The following is a 25,935-nucleotide window of genomic DNA, read 5'->3' as shown; positions in this document are numbered from 1 at the left end:
TAATAAAATTTAGGTTTACAAAAACTACAGTAAGATTTTAAAGTTTTATTGTTTAAAAGCAAAATAATAGGCGAAAAGAACAATAAAATTGAAGATAGCTATAATTCCTATCTGATATTTAATAAAGAAAAAGACACTGTAAACGCAAAATAAGATTGTTGTCGTTTTGTGCTGCCACATAGTTTTGGTCTCGGCAAAATATATTTCACATCTTTCTTGTTGACGGAAGCTATATCAGGAACATTGGGCACAACAAACTGCTCAATATATTGATCCTTAAGTCTTAAAAATGATAAGCGATATTCTTTATCTTGTTCTATGTGTAATATTTTCCCCACAAAATATACTATTGATCTTGGTGGATGAAATTCTACCAGGGCATAATCTTCTACGTTAGGGTTAAAACCTTGGGTACTAAACAAATTTGGATTTAAAACTGCAAGATCTTTTTCATATTCTCCACTATCACTGTCACTCTCAAGGGAAATACCTATTTCATCCTCCTCTGAATCTATATTATCGTCACTAACAAATTACACTCTCTTCTTAGCTTGCCTATTTTCATTTATTTGCTTCTTTCTTTTAGCTTCCAACCTTTCTCCTTCAATAATGTTTTTTCCGGTGTATCTGTGGCAATAATACTTTTTTACTTTTTCTGTTCTTTCCATTATTTTAACGAGGTTGGGCTTTCAATGCAGACATAAATTGTTGTGGTGGAATAAATGATGGTCCTGCTCGACTTTCTGTATGTTCGGGGTTTTCTGATTGAATGATATTAGTTGCAGAACTGTCATTTTCACCTGTTGTGTTCACCTCCTTAAAGGTCTCTTGTATTATTAGAACTTTCATCATTTGGGCACGGTCTATTTGTTACCTCACTTGGTAAACAATCGTCATCTGTAAAGATGTCCCGATGAAAGGGATATATACAGCATTTTTTAAAGGCATTGGCTATATTTGTAGTCATGGAACGGCTGTGTGCTATTCCAATACATTCAGCTAAGTTATAAATAGATATCGGCCTACCAGGATTTCTTAGAGGCCACGACTCTATGGCACTGTTATAATACGTCTTGAATAGCGCATATATACCAAGGTCAAGTGGCTGTAATTTAGCCGATGTGTGGGGATGCAAGGTTACAATATTAATCCCTGCAGCTTTTGCCAAATCTAAGGCTTCGATGGATAAGTGAGATTCATGATTATCAAATATTAAAATTGATGGATTATCAGGAGAGCTTCTGCTGTGTTTAATGAAATGTTTCATTAGCTCTACAAATAACTCCTAATTCATCCATCCTGTCGGCGTAGCAAGGCCTAAAGAGCCAGTGGCGCCTTTTAACATGAAATCCTTATAATTTTTCCGCGGAAAAATTATTGGAAAAATTATTGCTCGAGGTAAAGCATAACCACTGGCACATATAAAACAGCACGTGGTTACTAGTGTCCCTTTCTCACCGCTGGTGACTTTACCCAAACAGTTTTTCCCTTTTGGTGCCAATATTTTTTGAGTTTTTTGCACCGTTGTGGTTGCAGTTTCATCCAAGTTGTAAATTCTTGTACCGTTAGAAAATGCGGCATTCCGATTTGTTACAGCATATAAGTTGTCAAAAAAGCGATTAACATTATCTCTGTTAAATGATGTCGCACGTGCCAGGCTGCACGGCTCTGGTTTTCTCAGAGACAGATCTGTATGCCTGTTCCTAAAACTTCGGAGCCATTCCCTGCCAGTCATTTCTGCATTCTTCCATGAATCAGGAATTTTGATATTATTCCTTTGAACCATTTGATATGCAACCTTTCTGCATTCAACAGATGTCAATCCATAAAACATAAGTGCACAAGTTTTTAAGTAGGTCTTAAGATCATCTTCTTGTTCACTTGTGAAAATCATGTTCGTCTCGTAGTTAGGAACAAATCCTATGTTTTGGTTTGGAGCACACTTTATTTTTTCAACGTATCGTCTAAATGTAGGATATGCTAAATTACTTTCTACTGCTGCTTTTCGAATACTCATACCCCTGGTTACTAAGTCCAATGCTGCCCTCATTTGATCAACAGTATGTGCGCCTTTCTTTCTTTTTATTTTCTTAACGCAACCCATCCTGAAAATAAAAATAAATCTAAAAAATTGGAAGGGTACACAGTGAACCATGGTTCATTGTGTCCCAACATAGTTTGGTTCATTGTGTACGTACCGCACCTTGTAACAATAAAAACCAATAATTCATTATCTACAACAGTGTATTTTAGAGTTACATATCCAAACACTAACTAATGTATCAATGTTTCGTACCACAGAAAATAAATTAAAATAATTCACGCATGTAAGAAATAAAAACAACAATGCTTACCTTGAAAATTTTACTCCATGCGTTCAAATTCTTATACTCCGTTATAAGAAGTGCACGTTTCATGGTGGCAAAACAACAACTGGGATTTACCCTCAAACCACACGGACCACGCTGCAGCGCTACGCTGTGGATCCACAAAAGTAGTTTACCGTGGGTTCTTATGCGAGCGACTGTGGCCGGCTACAAACGCTCGTGTGGGGTGCGCCGGCCACTCTACATAAGAGCCCACGGTAAATCATCGTGCCACAGTCGCTCGCATAAGAACCCACGGTAAACTACTTTTGTGGATCCACAGCGTAGCGCTGCAGCGTGGTCCGTGTGGTTTGAGGGTAAATCCCATATACAGGTTTGAGGGTAAATACATGGAGTAAAATTTTCAAGGTAAGCATTGTTGTTTTTATTTCTTACATGCGTGAATTATTTTAATTTATTTTCTGTGGTACGAAACATTGATATAGTATTTTTACTACAAAAACGTTATTACGTAGGTCAAAATTTTTGACGTAAGAGAACTGTCAAAACATTAGAATGTGACTTTTCATTATTGCCGTGTTTATAATAAATATAGCAATAATGAAAAGTCACATTCTAATGTTTTGACAGTTCTCTTACGTCAAAAATTTTGACCTACGTAATAACGTTTTTGTAGTAAAAATACTATACATTAGTTAGTGTTTGGATATGTAACTCTAAAATACTAGTTCTACGTTATTTAGTACATTCATACAGTGGTGCCGGCGTTTTTCTAAAATGCGTATTACTAACGAAAGATTGATTGGTTCATTGTGTACGTGTGGTTCTTTGTTGAACATATGACCCTACTATTAGATTGAAAACTTAGTCTTTTTTCAAAAACTTCTTTACAAAATTAAAGACAAATGATTATTATTTCAGGCTTATCTCTGTCATGAAAGTTGCCAGGAAAACGGTTCAATTATAGAATCAGCTGCTGGTTGGGCTGGTCGATGTACTATAGTTAGATCAAATGGTGCCCTATTACGTAAAAATCTCGCCGATGGCGTTTCTTTAGAAAACGTTAGGGATAATTGGGAAGCTGTTAGAGACATTTCCAATGCTAAGAGGTTAGAAAATATGCAGGAAGTAACCATGGCTTTAGTGACGTCCTTTACAAATGAAGAGTCCGGAGGAAATGCTGAAGTTTCCGACGTGTTTAATTATTGTTCTAAGGACACTATTTTATATGCATTAGGAGGTACGTAGTTTTATGTATTTAAACATGGATTGTGTAAAATTAAAAGTGCATTAAATATCCTTCATTACGAGACTTAATCGATATACAGGGTGTTTCATTGGGAAACGGAAATACTTTAACGGTGAATAGAGGTCACCGAGCCGGTTCTAGATATACTACATTTTTTGCCCTACCTACTTTTATAACCGAGTTACAGGGTGTTTTATCGATTTTGCCCATTTATTTCTTAACCCACAACTTTAGAACCACCCCGTATATTTTTTTGATATTTAGTACACATATGTCTCATTCAAAACCCAAACGACCGACATACTAACCATAAGAAAAATCCAGGTCCGGATTAACAAAAAACTATAAAGTAATTGTGACCTTAAATCCACACCCTGTATATTCAAATTTTGAAAATCTGTTTGCATATTTGAAAAGAGCACAAAAAAGTAAGTTTAATGGTTTGCTTCAATTTTTCGGCCAGACAATTTTATGACTTTAATTTTGAAATTCTTTTGAATTTTTTAAGAACTCTGACATTAAAAAGCAGGTATTATTAACTTTTAGTTATGAATTTTTAAAGTTAATGAATAAATATTCATTATAAAGATAATCAATACTTATTTACTACATTGGAACAACACAATTACTAATGTCAAGAAAAATCCAGGTCCGGATTAACAAAAAGATATAAAGTAGTTGTGACCTTGAACCAACACCCTGTATATTGAAATTTTGAAAATTTGTTTGCTCATTTTAAAAGAGCATAAAAAACTGTGATGAAAGGTTCATTTTAATTTTTTCGCCGTTGATTTAATTACATCAATTTTAAAATTATCTTGAAATTTTAAAGAACTCTGAGAGTAAAAACCAGGTATTATTAACTTTTATTAATTTAATGTTAATGAATCGATACTTATTTTAAAAATACTTAATACTTATTTACTACGTTGGCTTCATGGATTCTCTGGACTTGTAGCTGTATGCACATCATTAAAAATTAGAATTGCGAGAATTGGGATATTTTAATAATTTAGTAAAGAATTAAAAAAACAGCTATATCTAATAAAACAAATTCGTTTAAACAATTCAACAATTTAACATAAATTAAAAATATTGGAAATATAACAGTTGCTCAAAATGTCCGCCATTTTGTTTGATGCATTTCCTTGCTCGTTTTAAAAGATTTCGAATCGATTTTCTAATTACATGGGATTGTTCTTCATTTTTCTGGCAGCTTCTTGTGACCTTGACAGAATTAATCAATATGATTTCAAAATTGCCGTAATTAAATTATCTGCGAAAAAATTTGACATGCACCTTTTAACGCAGTTCTTATGCTCTTTTAAAATACGCAAACAAATTTAAAAAATTTCCATATACAGGGTGTTGTTTCAAGGTCACAATTACTTTATATTTTTTTGTTAATCCGGACCTGGATTTTTCTTGTCATTAGTAATTGGGTCGTTCCAATGTGGTAAATAAGTATCGATTATTTTTAAAATGAGTATTTATTTATTGACTTTAATAATTTATAACTAAAAGTTAATAATATCTGCTTTTTAATGTCTGAGTTCTTAAAAAATTCAATATACCTAATTATTTCAAAATTAAAGTCATAAAATTTTCTGGCCGAAAAATTGAATCAAACCGTTAAACTTACTTTTTTGTGCTCTTTCAAATATGCAAACAGATTTTCAAAATTTGAATATACAGGGTGTTGTTTTAAGGTCACAATTACTTTATAATTTTTTGTTAATCCGGACCTGGATTTTTCTTATGGTTAGTATGTCGGTCGTTTGGGTTTTGAATGAGACATATATGTCCCAAATATCAAAAAAAATTACAGGGTGGTTCTAAATTTATGGCTTAGGAATGAAATGGGCAAAATCGATAAAACACCCTGTAACTCGATTATTAAAGTCGGCAGGGCAAAAAATGTAGTATATCTAGAACCGGCTTGGTGACCTCTATTGACCCTTAAAGTATTTCCGTTTCCCAATGAAACACCCTGTATAGTGCATTCATTTTTAATAAAAAGCTCGCAAGCAAAGTTGACATCATCTTCGTGTCTTTTTGGAAAGAGATTGCCATATATCAATCTTGAATACCAATATCATGTTTTTGGCCAAAAGCTTAGATTTTGCATTCCAATTAAAACAATTACATTACGTCATCGTTTCATGATAATGATTCATGATGATGATGGTGATGATGACGATTCATAATGATCAATTCAAGTACATAAAATCTCTTTTTTTTTAGCTTCTGGTAGACACCCCATAGTTGTATTATAAAAGCGCTACAGCCTTTAACGCCCATCTGCGACAACTTCTTCCCATTTCTTCCAATCCTTAGCGCTTCCACTCTAATTCCCCGGTTTCGCTTTTTGTATGTCCATTTTCACTACATCATACAATTTTTTTGCTTGATCGTTCTGTTCATTTTCTTCCACCTTCTCCTTAGAACCCTTGTGCCCTCTCTTTGTTTTGGCATTCTGATTATGTGACCCATCCATCTAGCTCTTTCTGTGAGTATCGTTTACCTAATTTTGTTTGTTTCATTTACTTTCACTTCTCGATTCATTTTTCTCAGCCATATTCCTACTGTTATTTTGCTGTCATCAAAAATCTTAGCAGTGATTTTCTTTCCCATACATAGTGTTTTGGAGATGAGTGTAAATGAAGAATTTGACAGACAGCCTGTCGAGTTAACGGAGACAGTAACAGCAATGGTTACCAGAATAACAAACGAGGAAGTGGCTCAAGCGCTTCAAAAAATAAAGAAAGGAAAAGCAATAGGACCAGATGATATTCCTGGGGAAGTATTTCCTGGGGAAGTATGGAGAGCATTGGGAGATACAGGAATAAGTTGGCTAGGAGGTCTATTTAACAGAATTATGGAAGTTGGACAAATGCCAGACGAATAGAGAAGCAGTATGTTAGTACCTGTCTACAAAAACAAGGGAGACATTCAACAATGCACAAACAACAGGGCTATAAAACTACTTAGCAACACCATGAAAATATGGGAGAGAGTAATTGATAGACGGATACGTGAAGAAACCGAAATATCCGATAATCAATTTGGCTTTATGCAGGGCAGATCAACAACAGATGCAATTTTCATTGTAAGGCAACTGATGGAAAAATACAGGAATAAAGAGACTAACGCTCATATGGTATTCATTGATGTTGAGAAAGCATATGATCGAGTTCCTCGAGAGATTCTGTGGTGGGCTCTCAATAAGAAAGTAGTCCCTGGCGAATATGTAAAGATAGTGAGAAATATGTATGAGGGAGTAACGACTAGTGTTAGGACAGGTGTGGGAGAGACTGATAAATTTCAGGTGAAAGTAGGATTGCACCAAGGCTCGGTGCTTAGTCCTTATTTATCCTCATTAGTTTTCGACCAGATAACAGCGAAACTACAGGGTAGTATTCCATGGTGCCTAATATATGCTGATGATGTAGTGTTAATAGCAAATAGTGAAAGAGACTTAGAACAAAAACAAAAAAAACAACAAAACAAAAACTGCAACAGTGGAGACAAGCTCTGGAGGAAAAAGGTTTAAAACTTAGTAGGACAAAAACAGAGTATTTGGAATGTTCATTTAAAGATGGAGTTACTACAAATAAAATGGTATCTTTGGATGGTGAAAGGATTGTGAAAAGCAATAGTTTTAAGTACCTAGGATCGGTATTACAGAGTAATGGAGAAATAGATGGAGATGCATGCAGTAGAATTTGGGCTGGATGGATGAAGTGGAAAGAAGCGAGTGGTGTGTTGTGTGAGAGAAAAATTCCAATGAAGCTGAAGGGAAACTTCTATAAAACAGCCATAAGACCGGCTATGATGCACGGAACTGAATGTTGGGCAGTGAAAAAGAAAGAGGAACAACGAATGCCTGTGGCGGAAATGAGAATGCTTAGATGGATGAGAGGAGTGACAGAGAAGGATAAAATTAGAAATGAGTATATTAGGGGAAGTCTAGGTGTGGCACCAATTGATGAAAAAATGAGAGAGCATAGGTTAAGATGGTTTGGTCATGTTCAACGTCGAGACGTTAATCACCCAATACGAAGAATAGCTGAAGTGCAGGTTCCTGGAAGGAGTAGGAGAGGAAGACCAAAGAAGACCTGGGGGGAGACGATAAGGCAGGACATGTTGGTAAAGGGGATTAACATTGATATGACCCAAGATAGAATTGTGTGGAGAAATGTAATTAGGGAAGCCGACCCCGCATAGGGATAAGGCAAAGAGAATGATGATGGTGATGACATAGTGTTTTGGAGTGAACGACTCATTTGGTTTTTTTTTAATTTTCATGTTAAAATAGGTAAGGTGAGAGCAATCAAGAACAAGAAGGGAATAACATTATATGAACCAGGACAGACAAAAGAAATATGGTTGGTACTTCTACTCAATTATAAATAAGAATTAGAAAAACGCAAAAAATGGGGGGTGGAAGCAGTGAAAGCAAAGAGAATGGAAGAAGAGAGAGAAGAAATAAACTGTCCAACTAGGAACAAGTTACAAAAGAAATACAAAGGAAGATAATAAAGCCCCAAATAGAGACTCCAACCCAACGAAGAGGCAACTGAGAACAAGATGGTGGGTTGACATTGAAAACGACATTAATATCATGAAAATAAAAAAATGCAAAGTAAAATGCAGAAATAGGAAGAAATGAAGACACATAACGAAATTAGTCCGGACACATAACGGACGCATACTTTCAACGAATTCATCAGCGTTAGATTGAATGTTATTGTGGTGTTGAATTCTATATAAAATCCATGCGTTGGAGATTGAAGCAGACAAAAGGTGAACAAAAATTTTCCACCACCATTTATTGTTACGCAGTTTTGGTCTATAGTTAGCGATATTTCTATCCATTAAATCAGTACCTCCCATATGAGTATTATACTGCTGAATTGCGTAGGGAACGTCTACCATTATAAATTTTTTTTTCTGCTGCAGAATAACGACGTACCGATTTTGTGGGTTGAACACCATAACAATTTGAAGCCACGTGAACGATGGCATTATCCTTCCACTGGATAATTATTATATCTTCATCAGAACTTGTGTATGAATCAACGGATCCTCTAACTGATTTTTTCATTGCGTTTTTATTCAACGTGCATTTCCCAATTCGATTATGTCTAATGATGCCCGTGCAACCCTATCCCAATTCACTCATGGCCTTTATCAGTGGAAGTCCAGTAAAAAAGTTGTCAATAAAAAAGTAAAATTTTTGATCTGGAAAATTATGCTTCACCCTCTCGGCAAAAATTGTAACTACAGATCCACCTAGTCCCAAGTTACTCTCTCCTAGTAAGGTTCCTTTCCCTTGGTAAGGTTCGGTACCCACAAGATAACCATTTGATACAATCTGAGACCAAAATTTAAACCCATATCTAATAGGTTTCCCTTGAATACGCTGTTTACAGCTATGGTGGCTGTAGTACGGCACCATGGATTCATCAACAGATACTGATATGGTTTCACAAACCGGCACATATTTTATAAATGAACTGTTTAAATGTTCTATGAGTGGTCTGATTTTAGCAAACTTTTCATCTCTTTCAACCCATTTTTGAAGTGAAAACTTCTTTAGGGACGTTCTGCGATTTTTGGATAGGGGAAAAAGCATTGAATTCGCGACCGTCATCGCGACCGTCATCGCTTATGCTATATATTATTTGTATGTATATATAAATTGTATAGAAGTATTTAAATTTAAAATAAATGTAAAACCTATTTTAGGATGGGGAAAAAGGATTTATTTCGCGATCGTCATCGCGACCGTCATCTCATCGGCGAAATAAATTTTGTACGTATCTATATTATGTGTATGTATGTATACATAAATTGTATAGAAGTATTTAAATTTAAAATGAATGTAAAACCTATTTTTGGATGGGGAAAAAAGATTTATTTCGCGACCGTCATCGCGACCGTCATCTCTTTGGCGAAATAAATTGTGTACGTATATGTATTGACGTGAAAACTTCTTTAGGAACTTTGTGCACTTTTGGATGGGAAAAAGTATTAAATTGGCGACCTTATCGTTTCGAAGAAATATATTTTTGAAGTGAAAACTTCTTGAGGGTCGTTGTGCACTTTTTGGATGGGGAAAAAGTATTAAATTAGCGACCGTCATCGCTTCGACGAAATAAATTTTTGAAGTGAAAATTTCTTTAGGGATGTTGTGCACCTTTTAGATGGGGAAAAAGTATTGAATTAGCGACCGTCATCGCTTCGGCAAAATAAATTTTTTAAGTGAAAACTGCTTTTGAGGACGTTGTGCACTTTTTGGATGGGGAAAAATATTGAATTAGAGACCGTCATCGCTTAGACGAAATACATTTTTTAAGTGAAAACTTCTTTAGGGACGTTGTGCACTTTTTGGATGGAGAAAAATTATTAAATTAGCGACCGTCATCACTACGACGAAATAAATTTTTGAAGTGAAAACTTCTTTAGGGACGTTGTGCACTTTTTGGATGGAAAAAAGTATTAAATTAACGACCGTCATCGCTTCGGCGAAATAAATTTTACAGTGAAAACTTCTTTTGGAGATGTTGTGCACTTTTTAGATAGGGAAAAAGTATTGAACTAGCGACCGTCATCGCGACCGTCATAGCTTCGGCGAAATAAATTTTTGAAATGAAAACTTCTTTAGGGACGTTGTGCACTTTTTGGATGGGGGATTATTATTATTAAATTAGCGACCGTCATCACTTCGACGAAATAAATTTTTGAAGTGAAACTTCTTTAGGGACGTTGTGCACTTTTTGGATGGGAAAAGTAATAAATTAGCCACCGTCATCGCTTCGACGAAATAAACATTTGAAGTGAAAACTTCTTTAGGGACGTTGTGCTCTTTTTGGATGGAAAAAAGTATTAAATTAGTGACCGTCATTGCTTCGACGAAATTAATTTTTGAAGTGAAAACTTCTTGAAGGACGTTGTGCACTTTTTGGATGGGGAAAAACTATTAAATTAGCGACCGTCATCGCTTCGACGAAATAAATTTTTGAATTAAAATTTTCTTTAGGGGCGTTTTGCACTTCTTGGATGGGGAAAAAGTCTTGAATTTGCGACCGTCATCACTTCGCTGAAATAAATTTTGTACGTATATAAATGATGTATATGTATACATAAATTAATAGCATAGGGAATACGTATCGCGTATATGATATAGGTGAAGCAATTCGTTTTGGATGGGGAAAAAGCATTGAGCTTTTAATTTATATACTATAAGAAGTTTTCACTTCTGTCGGCACTCCCACGAGTACCTTCAATTTTTTTTTGTAGCTTAGTGTTATCTGAAAAATGTATATTTTGCAAAATTTCTCTAAATCTATTTCTCGACATCGCGTTGGCGATTGCTTCGTTTCTGAGATCCAAATCCAAACTCCAGTACATATCTTTTCGAGGCCTTTGGGAATAACCAGAAATCGATAGGATTGCAAATAATACTATGAGTTCTTCAATCGTAACTTCAAATGATGTGTTTGCATTTTTGTGTCGGGCATACTTTATAGTCTCGTCTTTTATGTATTCAAAGAAATTATCACACCAAAAAAGTGTAAAGAAATCGATTGCACTTTCACAGTGAACATTATTTCGATTTGAAAGTGAGATATTTTCTTGATGATTATCTAGGGACAAGTCACCTCTTTTCCAGTCGTTTTGTCTATTGGATTTATTCGCTCTTTTATTAGATCGACCGACATTTATTGGAAGTTCATCATCGCTCGTCGAGAACATATCTCCAGCGTCTTGTGTCTCAAATTGTGAAATAAGAGTTGCCTCAGCTGGGGCGTTCTATATCTTTGATGAAAAATTATCAGAAAAATCATTGAAATTCACATCATCCGATGAATCAGAATCTCCATCAGAATCTTCCGCTGGAGGATAAATGTATATGTTTGCAGAATCAAACTGCTTCTCATTTAGATCATCGATTAGATTGTTCAGAGTATCAGCTGAACAACTCGTTTTCTTTCCATAAAATGTTTTCACATCCATAATTCCAAACTAAAAAGAAAAACCTCAATTAGCAACATATACAGCCAAATTCCATTTTTGGAACATACAAAAACTAGAGGTTACTCGGTATATTCAATTTGAGGTTATAGACCAGGGCGCATCTGTAAAAATATTAGTACATTTGGACGTTGAGAGGTGACTCGAATTTTTTTGCAGAAATTGCTTGAAAATAACTCAAATAATAATATTTGAGTTATCCTCCCTCTCAAAAAGGTCCGGAACATTGTTTAAATAATCAAAATGTCAAAAAATGAAGGAAAAATTCGATTTTTTTCTTCGTTTTTTGATTATAACTTTAAAAGTATTCATTTCCGAGAAAAGTTGTATTGACATAAAAGTTGCGTAATTAAATTTTCTACAATATAGAATTGGCTAAGAATTTAAAAAATGGTCACCGTTGTTGCAAAATAGCAATAATTGCGAAAAAGCCATACAAAAACAAGTATTTGCATTTTACGTTTTTCAACCATTTATGCTACACTTAGGACCTTCGTATTTCACCCAGAAAAACTTTATGATACAGTAAAACAATACTGTAAATTTCATTAAGATCGGTTCAATAGATTTTACAAAATATATTTTGCAATCCAGCTTTCGCAAAAAAAATTCATTTTTTCAAAATGTTACAGGACTGAAAATAAAGCAGATAGCAAGTTGAAATTTTTTTTGCCTGTAGGAGTGTACTGTACCTTTCATTTGCAATTTGCAAAATTAAAATCTATTAACTACCACGGCGTCAGGATTTTTTTTAAATAAACATTAATTATTGGGCTGAGTGCAGGACAGCGGATAGTTTGCTCTAATTGGGCATTCCAATGACCTTTGATAATGATTGATACATTTAATTTTTATTACATTTCGATATAAATAAATAAATTTGTTTATTGCAAAATAAAAACACATACTCTATCCTTTGAAATAACACTTTTTTTAGCAAAAACTTTCTTTGTTCATATATTTCAACTTAGAGAATAAACGTTTATTATTTTTAAACATATGCAATTGTTTAAACAATATTTCACAAACAATAATAAAATTAGTTTGATTTTTGTGGAATTAAAATAATAAAATACAACAAAATATAGAGTAAGAAAATAATATATTAGATAAAGATTGGAAGAAATTTTGGTGGAAATCAACTTGTGTGAATCGAACACCGCTGTCCTGCGCGTAGCACCAATAATTAATGTTTATTTAGAAAAATTCCCGACGCCGTGGTAGTTAATCGATTTTAATTTTACAAACTGCAAATGAAAGGCACAGTACACTTCTATACGTAAAAAAAATTTCAACTTGCTATCTGCTTTATTTTCAGTTTTGTAACATTTTGAAAAAATGAATTATTTTTGCGAAAGCTGGATTGCAAAATTTATTTTGCAAAATCTATTAAACCGATATTAATGAGATTTACAGTGTTGTTTTACTATATCATAAAGTTTTTCTGGGTAAAATATGAAGGTCCTAGGCCTAGCATAGATGGTTGAAAAACGTAAAATGCGAATACTTGTTTTTGTATGTTTTTTTCGCAATTATTGCTATTTTGCCGCAAAGGTGACTATTTTTTAAATTTCTAACCAATTCTATAGTGTAGGAAATTTAGTTGCACAACTTTTATGTCAGTACATATTTTCTCGGAAATGAATACTTTTAAAGTTATAATCAAAAAACAAAGAAAAAAATCGAATTTTTCCTTAATTTTTTGACATTTTGATTATTTAAACAATGTTCCGGACCTTTTTGAGAGGGAGGATAACTCAAATATTATTATTTGAGTTATTTTCAAGCAATTTCTGCAAAAAAACTTGAGTCACCTCTCAACGTCCATCTCAAAACAGATGGGCCCTGGACTATTAAGCATTTAAACGATACAGATATATTGTATAGGCATATAATATTACTTAAACTTACCCCGATCGCAATATTTCACAACAGAAAATAGCTATAATCGAACTAGAAGTTATACAACTGCACCTTCCTTGAAATTTTGATATGAATCACAAAACAAAAGCCACTTATACGAAACCAGTGAGTAAATTCAGTACGCACGTATTGTTTTGACACTACCGAACACAAATAGTTTATGCGCTGTTTCACATTATAAGAATTTCGACCGTGCGATGGTTAAAATCTACATAGTGACTCGAGAATCTTTCTCCATTCACCGAATGTTTCAAGCGGTGAAGGGAGAAAGATTCTCGAGCCACTATGTAGATTTTAACCATCGCACTGTCGAAATTCTAATAATGTGAAACAGCGCTATCAGATTTAAGACCAACAGTGACATCTTGTAACCAGCAGCGAAACTAACAACTGTTCCAGATTTGGAACATGGCAGCGAATGGGTTAAGATTAAATTAACAAAAATTCACTTAAAAAAATGTTTATTATATCTATTCTTAAAAAAAAGGTCGGTCTGACTTAGATAACCTTAACTTAGATTACTAATTAGATAGTTTAGATAAGATATATTATGTTATATGTACTACTTACTTTGTTTCTGGCCGCATGGTCTAATCCTAAAGCCAATAAAAAAATCCTAAAGATATTGGCATATAACACAAAATAGTGTATTTTTTTAATCTAGTTATATATTGTAATTGTTATAATTCAGTAGTTTAGAATAATCTAAATGCTGTTAATTGGTTCATTAAAGTACATTTGGTTAATTTTTGTAGTCGGTGCTTCAGTTGCAACTAAGGACGAACTCAGGTACCTGTACGAAAACCATGAAGACTTTTCAGTTTTACCAACCTTTTTCATCATGCCTGCTATGCAAGTTTTATTTACTAATCCATTCGGTGATATTATTCCTGGTAAGCAAGTTAGTCTTGAAAATATTCTCCACGGCGAACAGTACATTGAAATTTTTGGCGACGTACCTCTAGATGGCAAACTTACATCGAAGAGTAAGGTTGTAGACGTTTTGGACAAAGGATCAGGAGCAGTTATTATTAATGATGGTAAGTAGATTTTTTTACATTTTGACTGATATGTCCATCGACCCTGATTTCGTGTTGCCTCATTAGAGATCGATATTCGCATATATTGGTGTATTATGTTACTATAATTGCCAGCTAGACAACCGCACCTCGTTTCAGCTCGAATCCTCACAAGTGTTCCTGATGAGAAGTAAACCTAGAAACACATATAGGAGAATGATGGAAGTCGAATTGAAAAGAAATGCAGCCGACTATATTATATATTTTTTAATGTAAATATAAAATTGTTTCTGAAAGTGGAAGTCTAAGTCTACCCAAAAATATCATTTTACTATTTGTTACAAAATGTAACCAATGTTACCAGATTTTTCTTTGACTTTACGTAGAAATCGACTGCTCTGAAAACGGAAATATCAAAGATACAAGAAGAGAACATCGGGTTCACGAAAAACAATAATGAATAACGCAAGAGATCATGGACCTCATGAACGTAAGACGAAAACAAAACAAACCCAATAGAATATAAACGAATCAATATAATCATTAGAAAAAAGTGCAGAGGAACTAAAGAATATGTTGTATTCATATTAATTTGAACGATGCTGAGCTTATCAATGAATTTATATTTGAAATTACATAATAAAGCTTATTTTTAGTCCAAATTGGTTTTTATAAAATTGAGAAACTAAAAGTAAAAGCAAAAAGTCAACAAAAAAAATGGTAACTTTGATCTTGATACAAATGCAATTGATTTGGAATTGCAACTGAAACTTGTCAAACATATGGTCCGAGAGCTGTTAGACATTTTTTCAGGTGAATCTTCCATGATAACCTAATACAGAAATGCCGGTCTGGCTGGAAGGTAGCGGTTATTTTCCCCAAAAATCCCCCCAAAGTTAAAAAAAGGGTAAAAATTGTTTTTGCAAAAAATATCATTGACGTGACTTTAAAGTAAATTTAAATATTCAAATATAAAGAAAATAAACAGGCCAGGGCCTCGATTTTTGATCCTTCGCTTCGTTATCGAACGTATTCGTTTCTTATCTGTTTAGTATACTAAGCGAATACGTTGGATAACGAAGCGAAGGGAAAATCGAGGCCCAGGCGATTTGCGAGAGACTTTAACTCTGCAAGATGCTTGCATGGGCGCCCCAGGATTATTTTCAGGGGGTGCATCTGAACTTCAGAAGATTGCATCTGAATCTGTACATACGATTAACCAGTATAAAATATACAACTTATACAACTAGACATGCATAACTATGTACTTTCTTTTCGGACAGGGGGGTCATTTGTTATTTTGACAGGGTATTTTTTAATATTATAAATATTCTAAAACAGACAGGTTTTTTTTCTTGAAATTTTCTAACTATCAGGTGATCAAATAAATTACGCGTGCATGTGAATGAAAAGCGCTATAGGTAAGCAGCAGTATGAGAAAGAGCGTATACCGATAGCTGTTTGCGTCCTCTATCGCAGCGAGTCCGTTTGTTCGAGCAAAATCACGTGACCTGATGATACCCTTTTAAAAAAATATTGAAAAAGTGTTATCCATCTACTTTGCCTCTGTGCAAAGCCGAATTGAGACATCTGCTCAAGAACTCAGTATATCACGAGCATTTGGGGAAACGCATATTTGCAAGTCCCCAGTTTTTTAACACCTAACGGAAATGGATGGATACTAAATATGACCAGATTGGATTTTAATTGGTTTGAGAGAGATTGTTTGCCTCAATCAGTTTATGATGCTATAGTTCATCAGAGAACCAAAGATAATTTCAGAAATATTGCTGAAGGTAAGCTTACATGTTCTTCTTTTTATAACTGAAATCTTTTTTTTTAGTTAATTCAATCTTCTGCTTCTTCGTGTGCCTCATCCTTTCAGGACAATGGCAATCATCACGGCCCATTTTATTCTGTCTGCAGCGATTCTAAAGAGTTATATTGTTGTTTTTAAACTCCACTACTTTAAAATTTTCAACCAGGATATGCATCGTCTTCTCGGTTCTCTTTTTTCTTGCATTTTTCCTTATATAACCAATCACATCACGTTTTTTATTTCTTAGTACATATGTGACTAAAGCAGCTCATTTTTCTTTCCTTTATAGTGTTGAGTATTTCTTTTGCCTTTTTCATCTTTCTTAATGTTTCCGTGTTTGTTACGTGTTGTGCCCATGATATTTTTTACATTATTCGATAGCACCACATCTCAAAAATGGCAAATCTTTTTTCAGATGCGCCCGTGATTGTTCAGACTTCGACTCCGTATACAAGGACAGAGAATACGTAGCAACTCAATTAATTAATTACTAATTAATTTTTAGTTAATTATAAACAAATATTACAACTATTTACTAATCATATAGAAGAGGAATCTGAGTATCGAAGAAAAAGAAAATTAATATTTTAGCTCAGATGAAGAGTTTGAAGAAGAAGTACAAGATTCGGACATAGAATTAATTTAGTTCATATTTTTATACTTTTCTACCTATATATTTATAATAGGTAATAATTTTGTCTTGTTCTATCATATTTACAAAATCTTTTGTATAATCCGTATTATTTTCTTTTAAAAAGTTACTTAAAATCTAAAATATATAATAATTACTCCAACATTTTGAGGCACAACAACATGGGTATCGCCAGGTCACGTGATTTTGCTCGAGCGAACGGACTCGCTGCGATAGAGGACGCAAACAGCTATCGGTATACGCTCTTTCTTACACTGCTGCTTACTTATAGCGCTTTTCATTCACATGCAAGCGTAATTTGTTATGGCAGTTAGAAAATTTCATCAAAAAAAAAACCTTTTTTAGAATATTTATTTTTAATATTTAAAAATACCCTGTCAAAATAACAATTGCACCCCCCTATCCGGAAAGAAAGTACATAGCTATGCATGTATAGTTGTATATTTTATGCTGGTTGTATAACTGAAGGATGATCACAGCTGTCTAATTAATATCAATGTCAAAGGTAAAGTTCATTGGGTGTGCAGCTGGAAATGAAAGCCAAAGTGTACTCTTTTCAACGAGCTAGCAATATTTCGTTTAATTTCTTAAACATCATCAGGCCAGTTGTTGGATGAGCTTGTTAGCCTCGATATAAAAAGTTCCATGAAGAACGCGAAGTGAAAAAACCAACATTGGATTTAGTGTACAGTGAAGGCATAATAACTCACACAACCAAGTGTATTATTTTCCGTGTGTGCCGGAGTAGTCAAAATTACTTAAATTAACATTTAGGACAAACAATTATACGAATACATAGACGAAACAATTAATAATTCAACATTTTGGTGTTGCCATGTTGGGAGAAGGCTTTCACGAAAGAAAATTGTAGAATAGAAATGAATTCCAGTGACGAAGAGTTACAGTTTTTTATTTGTTTATCGTAGATAAACTATTGTATGAAACTGTGCGTGAAGTACTTTTTGCGAACTTACGCGATGTATAGCACTCGCTCCATTGTCGCTCGTGCTCTAAAAATCGCGTGTGTTCGCAAAAAGCATATTTCACGAACTGTTTCATAAGTAACTATTTGTAGCTTATAAAAAACAAAGAGATTCGTTCATTAACAAATCTTCTAGTTATAATACAAAAAGAGGTATGGTAGGCGAAAAGAGTTGTTTTTTTTTTGGTGATGCTCAAATCGGTGTATTCAACTTGAAATAACAGAGAAACGGTCGATTTTAGGTGTATAATGCTACCAGTACCTTTTGTAGTGCTTGGAAAGATCTTTAAAATGAGGAAAATTGAATGTCGATTTCATTCAAACTAAGCGAGATATGCTGCAAAAAAATGAGAAATATATTTAACCCCGCATCCACCAGAACTTAAATGTATCGATTTTCTTCTACAATACCTTTTACTATAGTGTTATTTGTATGTTCAAAAAGTTGGATAAGTTTAAAATGAATAGTTTTTGAAAAAAATTAGATGAAATCATTGAGCGCATTTTTAAATTTTCTTAAATCTCTTCCTTTTTCTCAATGTAACTTGAAAATGATAAGGGACACAGTAATGAGAAACAAAAAAAAAATCAACAAACCGTACATTTTTGTATGGCTCTTTTTTTCGTATTTTTATCAATTTCGAATTACATGGAGAAAATGGAAGATTTTTAAGAAAATTTAAAAATGCGCACTATAATTTGATCTTATTTTTTCAAAAACCATTCATTTTAAACCCGTTCAACATTTTAACATAGAAATGACACTATAATAAAAGATATTGTAGAAGAAAAACGATGCATTTAAATTCTGGTGGATGAGGGGTTAAATATACTTCTCATTTTTCCTTAAAATGCATTAGTCATACATTGTTTTTTCCACCATATCTCGCTTAGTTTGAATGTAATCGACATTTAACGGTGCCCGTTTTAAAGGCCTTTTCAAGCACTACAAAAGGTATCGGTAGCATTATACACCTAAAATCTACCGTTCCTCTGTTATTTCAAGTTGAATACACCGATTTGAGCATGCTCCAAAAAAACAAACTCTTTTCATCTACCATATCTTTTACAAATAGAAGAATTATGAAGGAACGAATCTCTTTGTTTTTTTATGTTAAAGTTAAAAAATTATTTAGATAGTTTTTTTGTTAGATGCATAGTTTTTAAATCATTCGAAAAAACCGTCCGAAAAGGTGTCCTTTTTCATTGAAAATGGCTAATTTTCAACTACGCATAACTCAAAAACGTATTGAGTTCTCAAAAAAAGTATAGAACAGCTTTTGCTTAGAAATAGGTTCTCTAACCTAAAAAAATTTTCCACCCGCTTGAAAGGGTGGGAACCGCCACCAAGATAAAAACGCCATAATATATAGGGTAGACTTTGTTTCTTGAGCTATTCCCTACTTACTGTGAAAATATCAAGTAAATCGATGTAATAGGATGGAATTCGCAGCCAAATAACCTCATTGACTGCCCTATTAGTTGCGAACTGTTAGCGATATTATAAATTTAGTCTCACACTAAAAATATTTTTTGTTTCAGTTGAAACATTCGATAATAACGGCAATTTAATATGCCGCAACCAGATTGTAAGTTTTGCAGTTGGTGCAGGAAACTTCGGTGGCCCAAGAACAAGTGCAAAATTGGTTCCATGTCAAGATAAACCCAATAGAAGTCCCGACGCATCACTTTCACATAAAACCAACTTGGATCAAGCAGCTCTTTATAGATTGTCAGGTAAGATTATTTCCTTGTATCTACACTCCTAGCGGAGTGATTGCCGCCCTCTTTGGGCTCCTTCGATTCGTTTGTGCGGTGAATCAACCCGCATTAACATTTTGGTTTTACAATTTGTTGTGTGACTTGGCATCTACAATTTTTCTGCATTCGTTCCTGTTTTTGCTGATGGTTACCCATCCTCTGACTCCCATCTTCTTAAAGTCCTCGACTATCTGGTTCTCCCATCTAGTTTTGGGTCTTCCTCGTGGTCTGCCTGATACAGGTCTCCAATTGGAAATTTTCTTGATAACGGCTTCTGGATTCCTCCTTTCTATATGTCCCATCCATCTTAGTCTCTGTGCCTTGATAAATCTGACGATGTCTTCTCCTTTCAGAAGTTCTCTTACTTCGTCGTTCATGAGTTTGCTAAATCCATTATTACCTAGGTTTAGTGGGCCTGCTATCCTCCGAATTATTTTCCTCTCTAGGATCCTCAATCTTTCTTACTCTTTCTGTGTCAGACACATTACTTCAACACAATATGTGATTACTGGTCTAATTGCTGCTTTGTAAATTTTCAGTTTAATATTCTGAGTAAGCTTCTTATCTTTGAGGAAGTTATTGTATTTCCAGTAGGTTCTGTTTCCTGCCTGGATTCTTTCATTAATTACGACGCTTCTATCATTAGTTTCATTAACTGAGACTCCAAGATATTTAAAGTGTTCTATCTTTTGAAATTCATATTCACCAATATTTAAACTTGTCTCATTAACTGGATTTTTTCTTGAGCATATTAGATATTTTGTTTTGTTTTGATTTATTTCTAAACCCCTTTTGGATGCTTCTTTGCATAACTGCATAAATTCTTCCTTTAAACTGTTTAGGTTTCTGCTAATTAATGCTATGTCGTCAGCATACGCCACAAGTTGCGACGTCGATGTTATAATTATTGTACCTTTTATTTCTGTAGCTCTTACTGTTCCTTCTATAGCGACATTAAATAGTGACGTTGCTAGAGAGTCGCTTTGTCGTACTCCACTTACTATTTCTATGCTATTGTACAGATATAGTAGTGTTAATAGACTGGTCGTAGCTATTACAAAGGTGAATTTGGAGTTAGAGCAGCAGTAGTAACCCCAAATGACTCGTTTCAATTTAAACTTCCTCAAGATTCCAACATCTATACTGCAGAACTATTTGGTCTGTTTAAAGCTATCAAACATGTAGATGTTAAAAACATTCCTTGTTGTCTAGTCCTTTACGACTCGCTCAGTGCAGTCAAAGCTATGCAAAACATATACCCTAAACACCCTATTGAAAAATTGATCAATCCGAACTAATGCAAGCTTAGAAAATTTCAGAAGAATCCACTTCCTGTGGATACCATCTCATATAGGCATAGAAGGAAATGAACAAGCAGACACTAGTGCACGTAATGCTATCACCAATGACGCATCAGAAACCAAATGTCGGGGTTCCTCGTTCCTCTAGCAATTATAATAATAGCAATAATAAGTTTGTTTTAAAAATAAGGTGTTAAGTGTGTCGAATCGGGAGTGGAATGATTCCAGTTCTAAACTTAGAACCATCAAGAGTGACATCTTTAAACATCTATAAATTATTGGATTGTATTCAGGAAGCTATCTAAGAAATCTGCATAGATCGTATAGAAAGAAGACATGCTATATCGTTTTTATAGTTAAGAACAGGGAACAAATACTTGTCATCAGCACTCGGAGGGACTCTCAATTGAGTAGAGCACTTGAAATGTAATTAACCTGTTTATGTATGTTTTCTGTTATATACTACCGCTCTTTAAGCTCGACACATTATATGAAACTATGTAAGTTGGTAATGAAACCTAGATTATGTTCCCAAAATTTGAATAAAAAGATTCAGGGCTTATCGAGTGTTTATATTTACACATGAATATATTTGGCTTAACAAGGTCCTTAGTTTTGACTTTCATTTTTTATTAGATTTCTTAGATTAGATTTCTCTTTCTTTTTAAAATAAACAGTTTTCTGCTAATATGAACATTAAGTCTTCATCTATATTTTATAGGAGATTACAACCCTCTACACATCGATCCAAATATGGCTAAGGTAGTAGGTTATGACGTCCCTATTCTACATGGACTTTGCACTATGGGAATTTCAGTGAGGCTAGTATTGAGCGCATACGCTAGTCACGATACATCATTATTTAAAGCTGTTAAGGTAAGCACACAACAAGCCAAAAAAAAAGACTAATAGCTTTTTACTATAAATATGTTGAAACTAAATAGGCGATAGACTACTCCAGCTAATTGAAACAATATTCGAAAATATTATTTCAATCAACTAAGATAGCTATCGTTCACCCCAGCCTAGCTCAGTCTCTCAAGGTGTGTGTTCGTCTTGTCCTAATCTTAGAAATGAACTATGAAAATTCGGAATGGAAGCAAACAAAACAGTATTTTTAACCAATCATGTTTATTGTTCATAAAGATATAATAAAATGTGACTTATTAAATGCATTCACACATATATTCAAATTCTTGCCAAAAACTAACAATTTGTAGATTATACTTATGGCGTTTGGTATTGGTTCGATGGTAACTTCTTGATGTCGAATGGTACTGCTGTTGATTTCTTGTAGATCTGGGCAGATGTTCGGCCCTAGGCCTCTGCAGCTGAAGACGTTGGGTGTTGTAGTCTGGATGTCATGGTCTCATTCTTCGCCTTAAGGGGGTATTAGTACGCTATGGTCAAAATAGGTGGCAAATTTTTAAACTAACGTTTAACAGTTCTTTGAACAGATGGCAGCACGTACATATATTTTATTATTAAATTTAGTTCTCTGAACGACACCGCATTGATGCCATGTATTGCAACTTAAGCTCGGCACATCTCGATCTTAGTCGTACTTTATATTTACAGAATAATAAATTCTCATTAATAGATACTAAACGTTCATTCATTTGGAAATAGTTTATTATTTAATATTGTATTAGACGGCAATTCGTAATTCTTTACCTGCTCAAAAGGATTTATTTCAAACTAAAGAAATTTGCAATTATTTGAAATATAAGTAAGTGCCTATCAAAATGACCAAAAAAGAATTATGCTAATTCTCAGAATGAAGATCGAGCATAAAATTAGTATTTTTAATAAATGTAAAATACGTAAGTCAATTGAAAAACTACAATAATTACAATAACTTTTTTCATATTGAATGTTTTTTCAACAGGGGAAGTTTTTTCCTCGGAAAATTTCACATTTTCATTTCATTTCTCATTTCAACATGCGAGGCAGAATAATAATTAGCCTAATGAACCACTTACTTAAAACATTTTTAAAAGTAATATACAGCAGAATATATAAAAAAATGCGAAGAACAAGTATCATGGACAAAGATTGGATTCCGCAATGCCTTGCCCTTAGGCACCCGAGAGGCTCTATTGACTGTCCAAGTGCTTATGCAGAGGTGCAGATATGTCAACTGTGACGTACCTATATATTTGTTTTATCGACTACAAAAAGGCATTTGATAGAGTACAACATGATAAGCTCATACTCATAAATTATCTTGGAGGAAACTGGATTAGATGATAGATCTAAACAACATTAGATATGCCGACGACGCAGTAGTTTTTGCAGATAGCCTAGATGATTTGCAAATAATAATGTCGCGCATATAAGATATAAGCAGTGAACAGGAACTTAATTTCAATACGAAAAAAATAAAGTAATGGTAGTCAGTAAAAGCGAAATATATTACATACACGGCTTTTGGTTAACCAACAACCAATTGACAGAGTGGACATGCAGCTACACATATAGTCCTGTCGTCAGGGAGGGTACAACGGCCTTCTTAATTCAGATGGACTTATCCAAGTTTTTTTTTATGTATTTTGACCCGTAGAACAAGAATTTTTTGGGTAACAGTTGGTCCGGATGTCGATAAGATTGTTATAAACAAAGAAGTTGAGGAATTACATAACAACGATTTCTCGCAAAACAAAACATTTTTTTGTATTTTTTGGGTCATTCTAACCAAAAAATATTCCTACAAGTTTTTTCGTAGGATGCATAGTTTTCGAGATAAACGCGGTTGAACTTTCAAAAAATCGAAAAATTGCGATTTTTGAACCCGAATAACGTTTGAATAAAAAATAAAATAGCAATTCTGCTTACCGCCTTTAAAAGTGTAAGTCAAATTATATCTGTTTTGAATATTTGCATTGCTAAAAATTTATTTTTTGATTGTTAAAAAAAGCTATAAACACATAGGGCCGGTATTTCAATAGCTACTTAAGCTTTTGCTTAGCTAAGCCTATGAGCCTATGTCAAAAGTTAAGGAGAAGCTTAAGCTGGATGCCGTATTTCCATCACTTCCTTAACTAAACTGATGCTCAACTGTAAAGTTAATTGGTTTGGTACCTCTGAATACGTCAAAATGCCAGAACTAAACTGTTCTGAGGTAGAAACCAGTACTGTTGACATTTAATTTTATCTTGTCATCTGTATCAATGTCATTTACTTCACTTAATTTTGTGTGCATGGTACATGTGTTGTTAGTTTATTGTCTATATTTTCTCTGGTTATATTTTTATTGTTATGTTGCATATGCAATAGATCCGTCTTTGTAATTTTGTTTATTGCATATATAGGAATATAGGAAATGTCAAATTGGAATGTAAGTTTATTTTTGTAAAATAAATATACCTACCAAGCATGGTAGAAATAAATAATTTTTATGTGCTTACACCTTCCAAAAGTAGTAAGAATTATATTAATCGTTATTACGATTAATAAATTAATAGATTATTAGATTATTATTTAATAACCTAATAATAACGTTACTACTCAAAAGTTGGTTTTCAAAATAACTCTATAATTGATAATCTATAGAAATAACCTCAAAAAACAGAAAACAAATTTTAAGCAAAGGCTTAAACCAACTCCCGTGCGAGCTTAAAATTATTTGGTTTAAGCATAGGCTTAAGCCTCAAATTGAAGTGGAAATACAGGCATTTAAGCTTAAGCAAAGGCTTAAAGTAAGCTTTGGCTTAAGTGAGGTTGGAAATACCGGCTCATAGTGTTTCCCGTGCCTAATACATGCGTTTTAATGCATGCTACTTAGAAATAGCCCCGCTTGCACTTTTACCTCCTCTACGTACTCGTTCGATTTTAAATGAGAAATCATTGAAACATCACTCAAGCACTAGGTGTTTATAGCTTTGTTTTAACAATAAAATAATACATTTTTAGCAATACAAATAATTAAAACCGATATAATTTGACTTGAACTTTCAAATGCGGTAAGCAGAATTGCTATTTTATTTTTTAATCAAAAGTTTTTCGGGTTCAAAAATTCCAATTTTTCGATTTTTTGAAAGTTCAACCGCGTTTCTCTCGAAAACTATGCATCTTACGAAAAAATTTGTAGGAACATTTTTTGGTTAGAATGGCCCAAAAAATACAAAAAAATGTTTTGTTTTGCGAGAAATCGCTGTTATGTGATTCCTCAACTTCTTGGTTTATAACAATCTTATCGACATCCGGATCAACTGTTACCCAAAATATTCGTGTTCTACAGGTCAAAATACATAAAACAAACTTGGGTAAGTCCATCTGAATACAGGAGGCCGTTGTACCCCCCCCCCTGGCGACAGGACTAATACCTTTATATCTACATAAACAGTCAATGGGACCACTCTAGTGAAATAAAACAACGCATAGGAAAAGCGAGATCAGCGTTCATAATGATGTCTCGTTTCAGAAATCTCGTTTACCACTTGGTAACAAAATTTCTATTATCAGATCCTATGTATTTTCTAGATTATTATACGGAGCAGAAGCTTGGACTCTTTCCGAAGCTTCTTTAAGAAAACTCAAGGCATTCGAGATGTGGTATTACAGTCGCATTTTAAGAATTTCGTGGATGGGTCGTGTGCCTAATGTTGAGGTCTTACGTAGAATGGGCAATGGACAAGAAATGCGAGATTATTAACACACAATATTATCAAAGAGCGCAAAGTAGAATATCTTAGCCATGTTATGAGAACTGAACAGAGATTGCCGCTACTCATTCTCCAGGACAAGGTATTGGGAAGAGAGGACCAGGGAGAAGAAGAATATCTTGGCTTCATAATCTGAGAAACTGGTTCAATAAATCGACAAACAGACTATTCCGAATAGCAGCAAGCAAAGTTAGGATA

The 25,935-nt window shown here is 33.9% G+C and overlaps 1 protein-coding gene across 1 annotated transcript in view; it reads left to right on the top strand.

Annotated features, from left to right (window-relative positions):
- The window catches only part of LOC126889804 (peroxisomal multifunctional enzyme type 2), a 180,433-nt gene that overhangs the window by 101,994 nt on the left and 52,504 nt on the right, over window positions 1-25,935 (top strand). The window contains exons 5-8 of the mRNA XM_050658445.1: window positions 3,249-3,567; window positions 14,295-14,579; window positions 19,554-19,748; window positions 21,795-21,949. Coding sequence (XP_050514402.1) covers window positions 3,249-3,567; window positions 14,295-14,579; window positions 19,554-19,748; window positions 21,795-21,949 — 954 coding nt within the window. The remainder of the gene's footprint in view (window positions 1-3,248; window positions 3,568-14,294; window positions 14,580-19,553; window positions 19,749-21,794; window positions 21,950-25,935) is intronic.

Source organism: Diabrotica virgifera, chromosome 8 (assembly GCF_917563875.1).
Source record: "Diabrotica virgifera virgifera chromosome 8, PGI_DIABVI_V3a".
Lineage (NCBI taxonomy): Eukaryota > Metazoa > Arthropoda > Insecta > Coleoptera > Chrysomelidae > Diabrotica > Diabrotica virgifera.
Note: the sequence above shows the minus strand (reverse complement) of the source record. Positions and strands in the feature narration are given on the sequence as shown.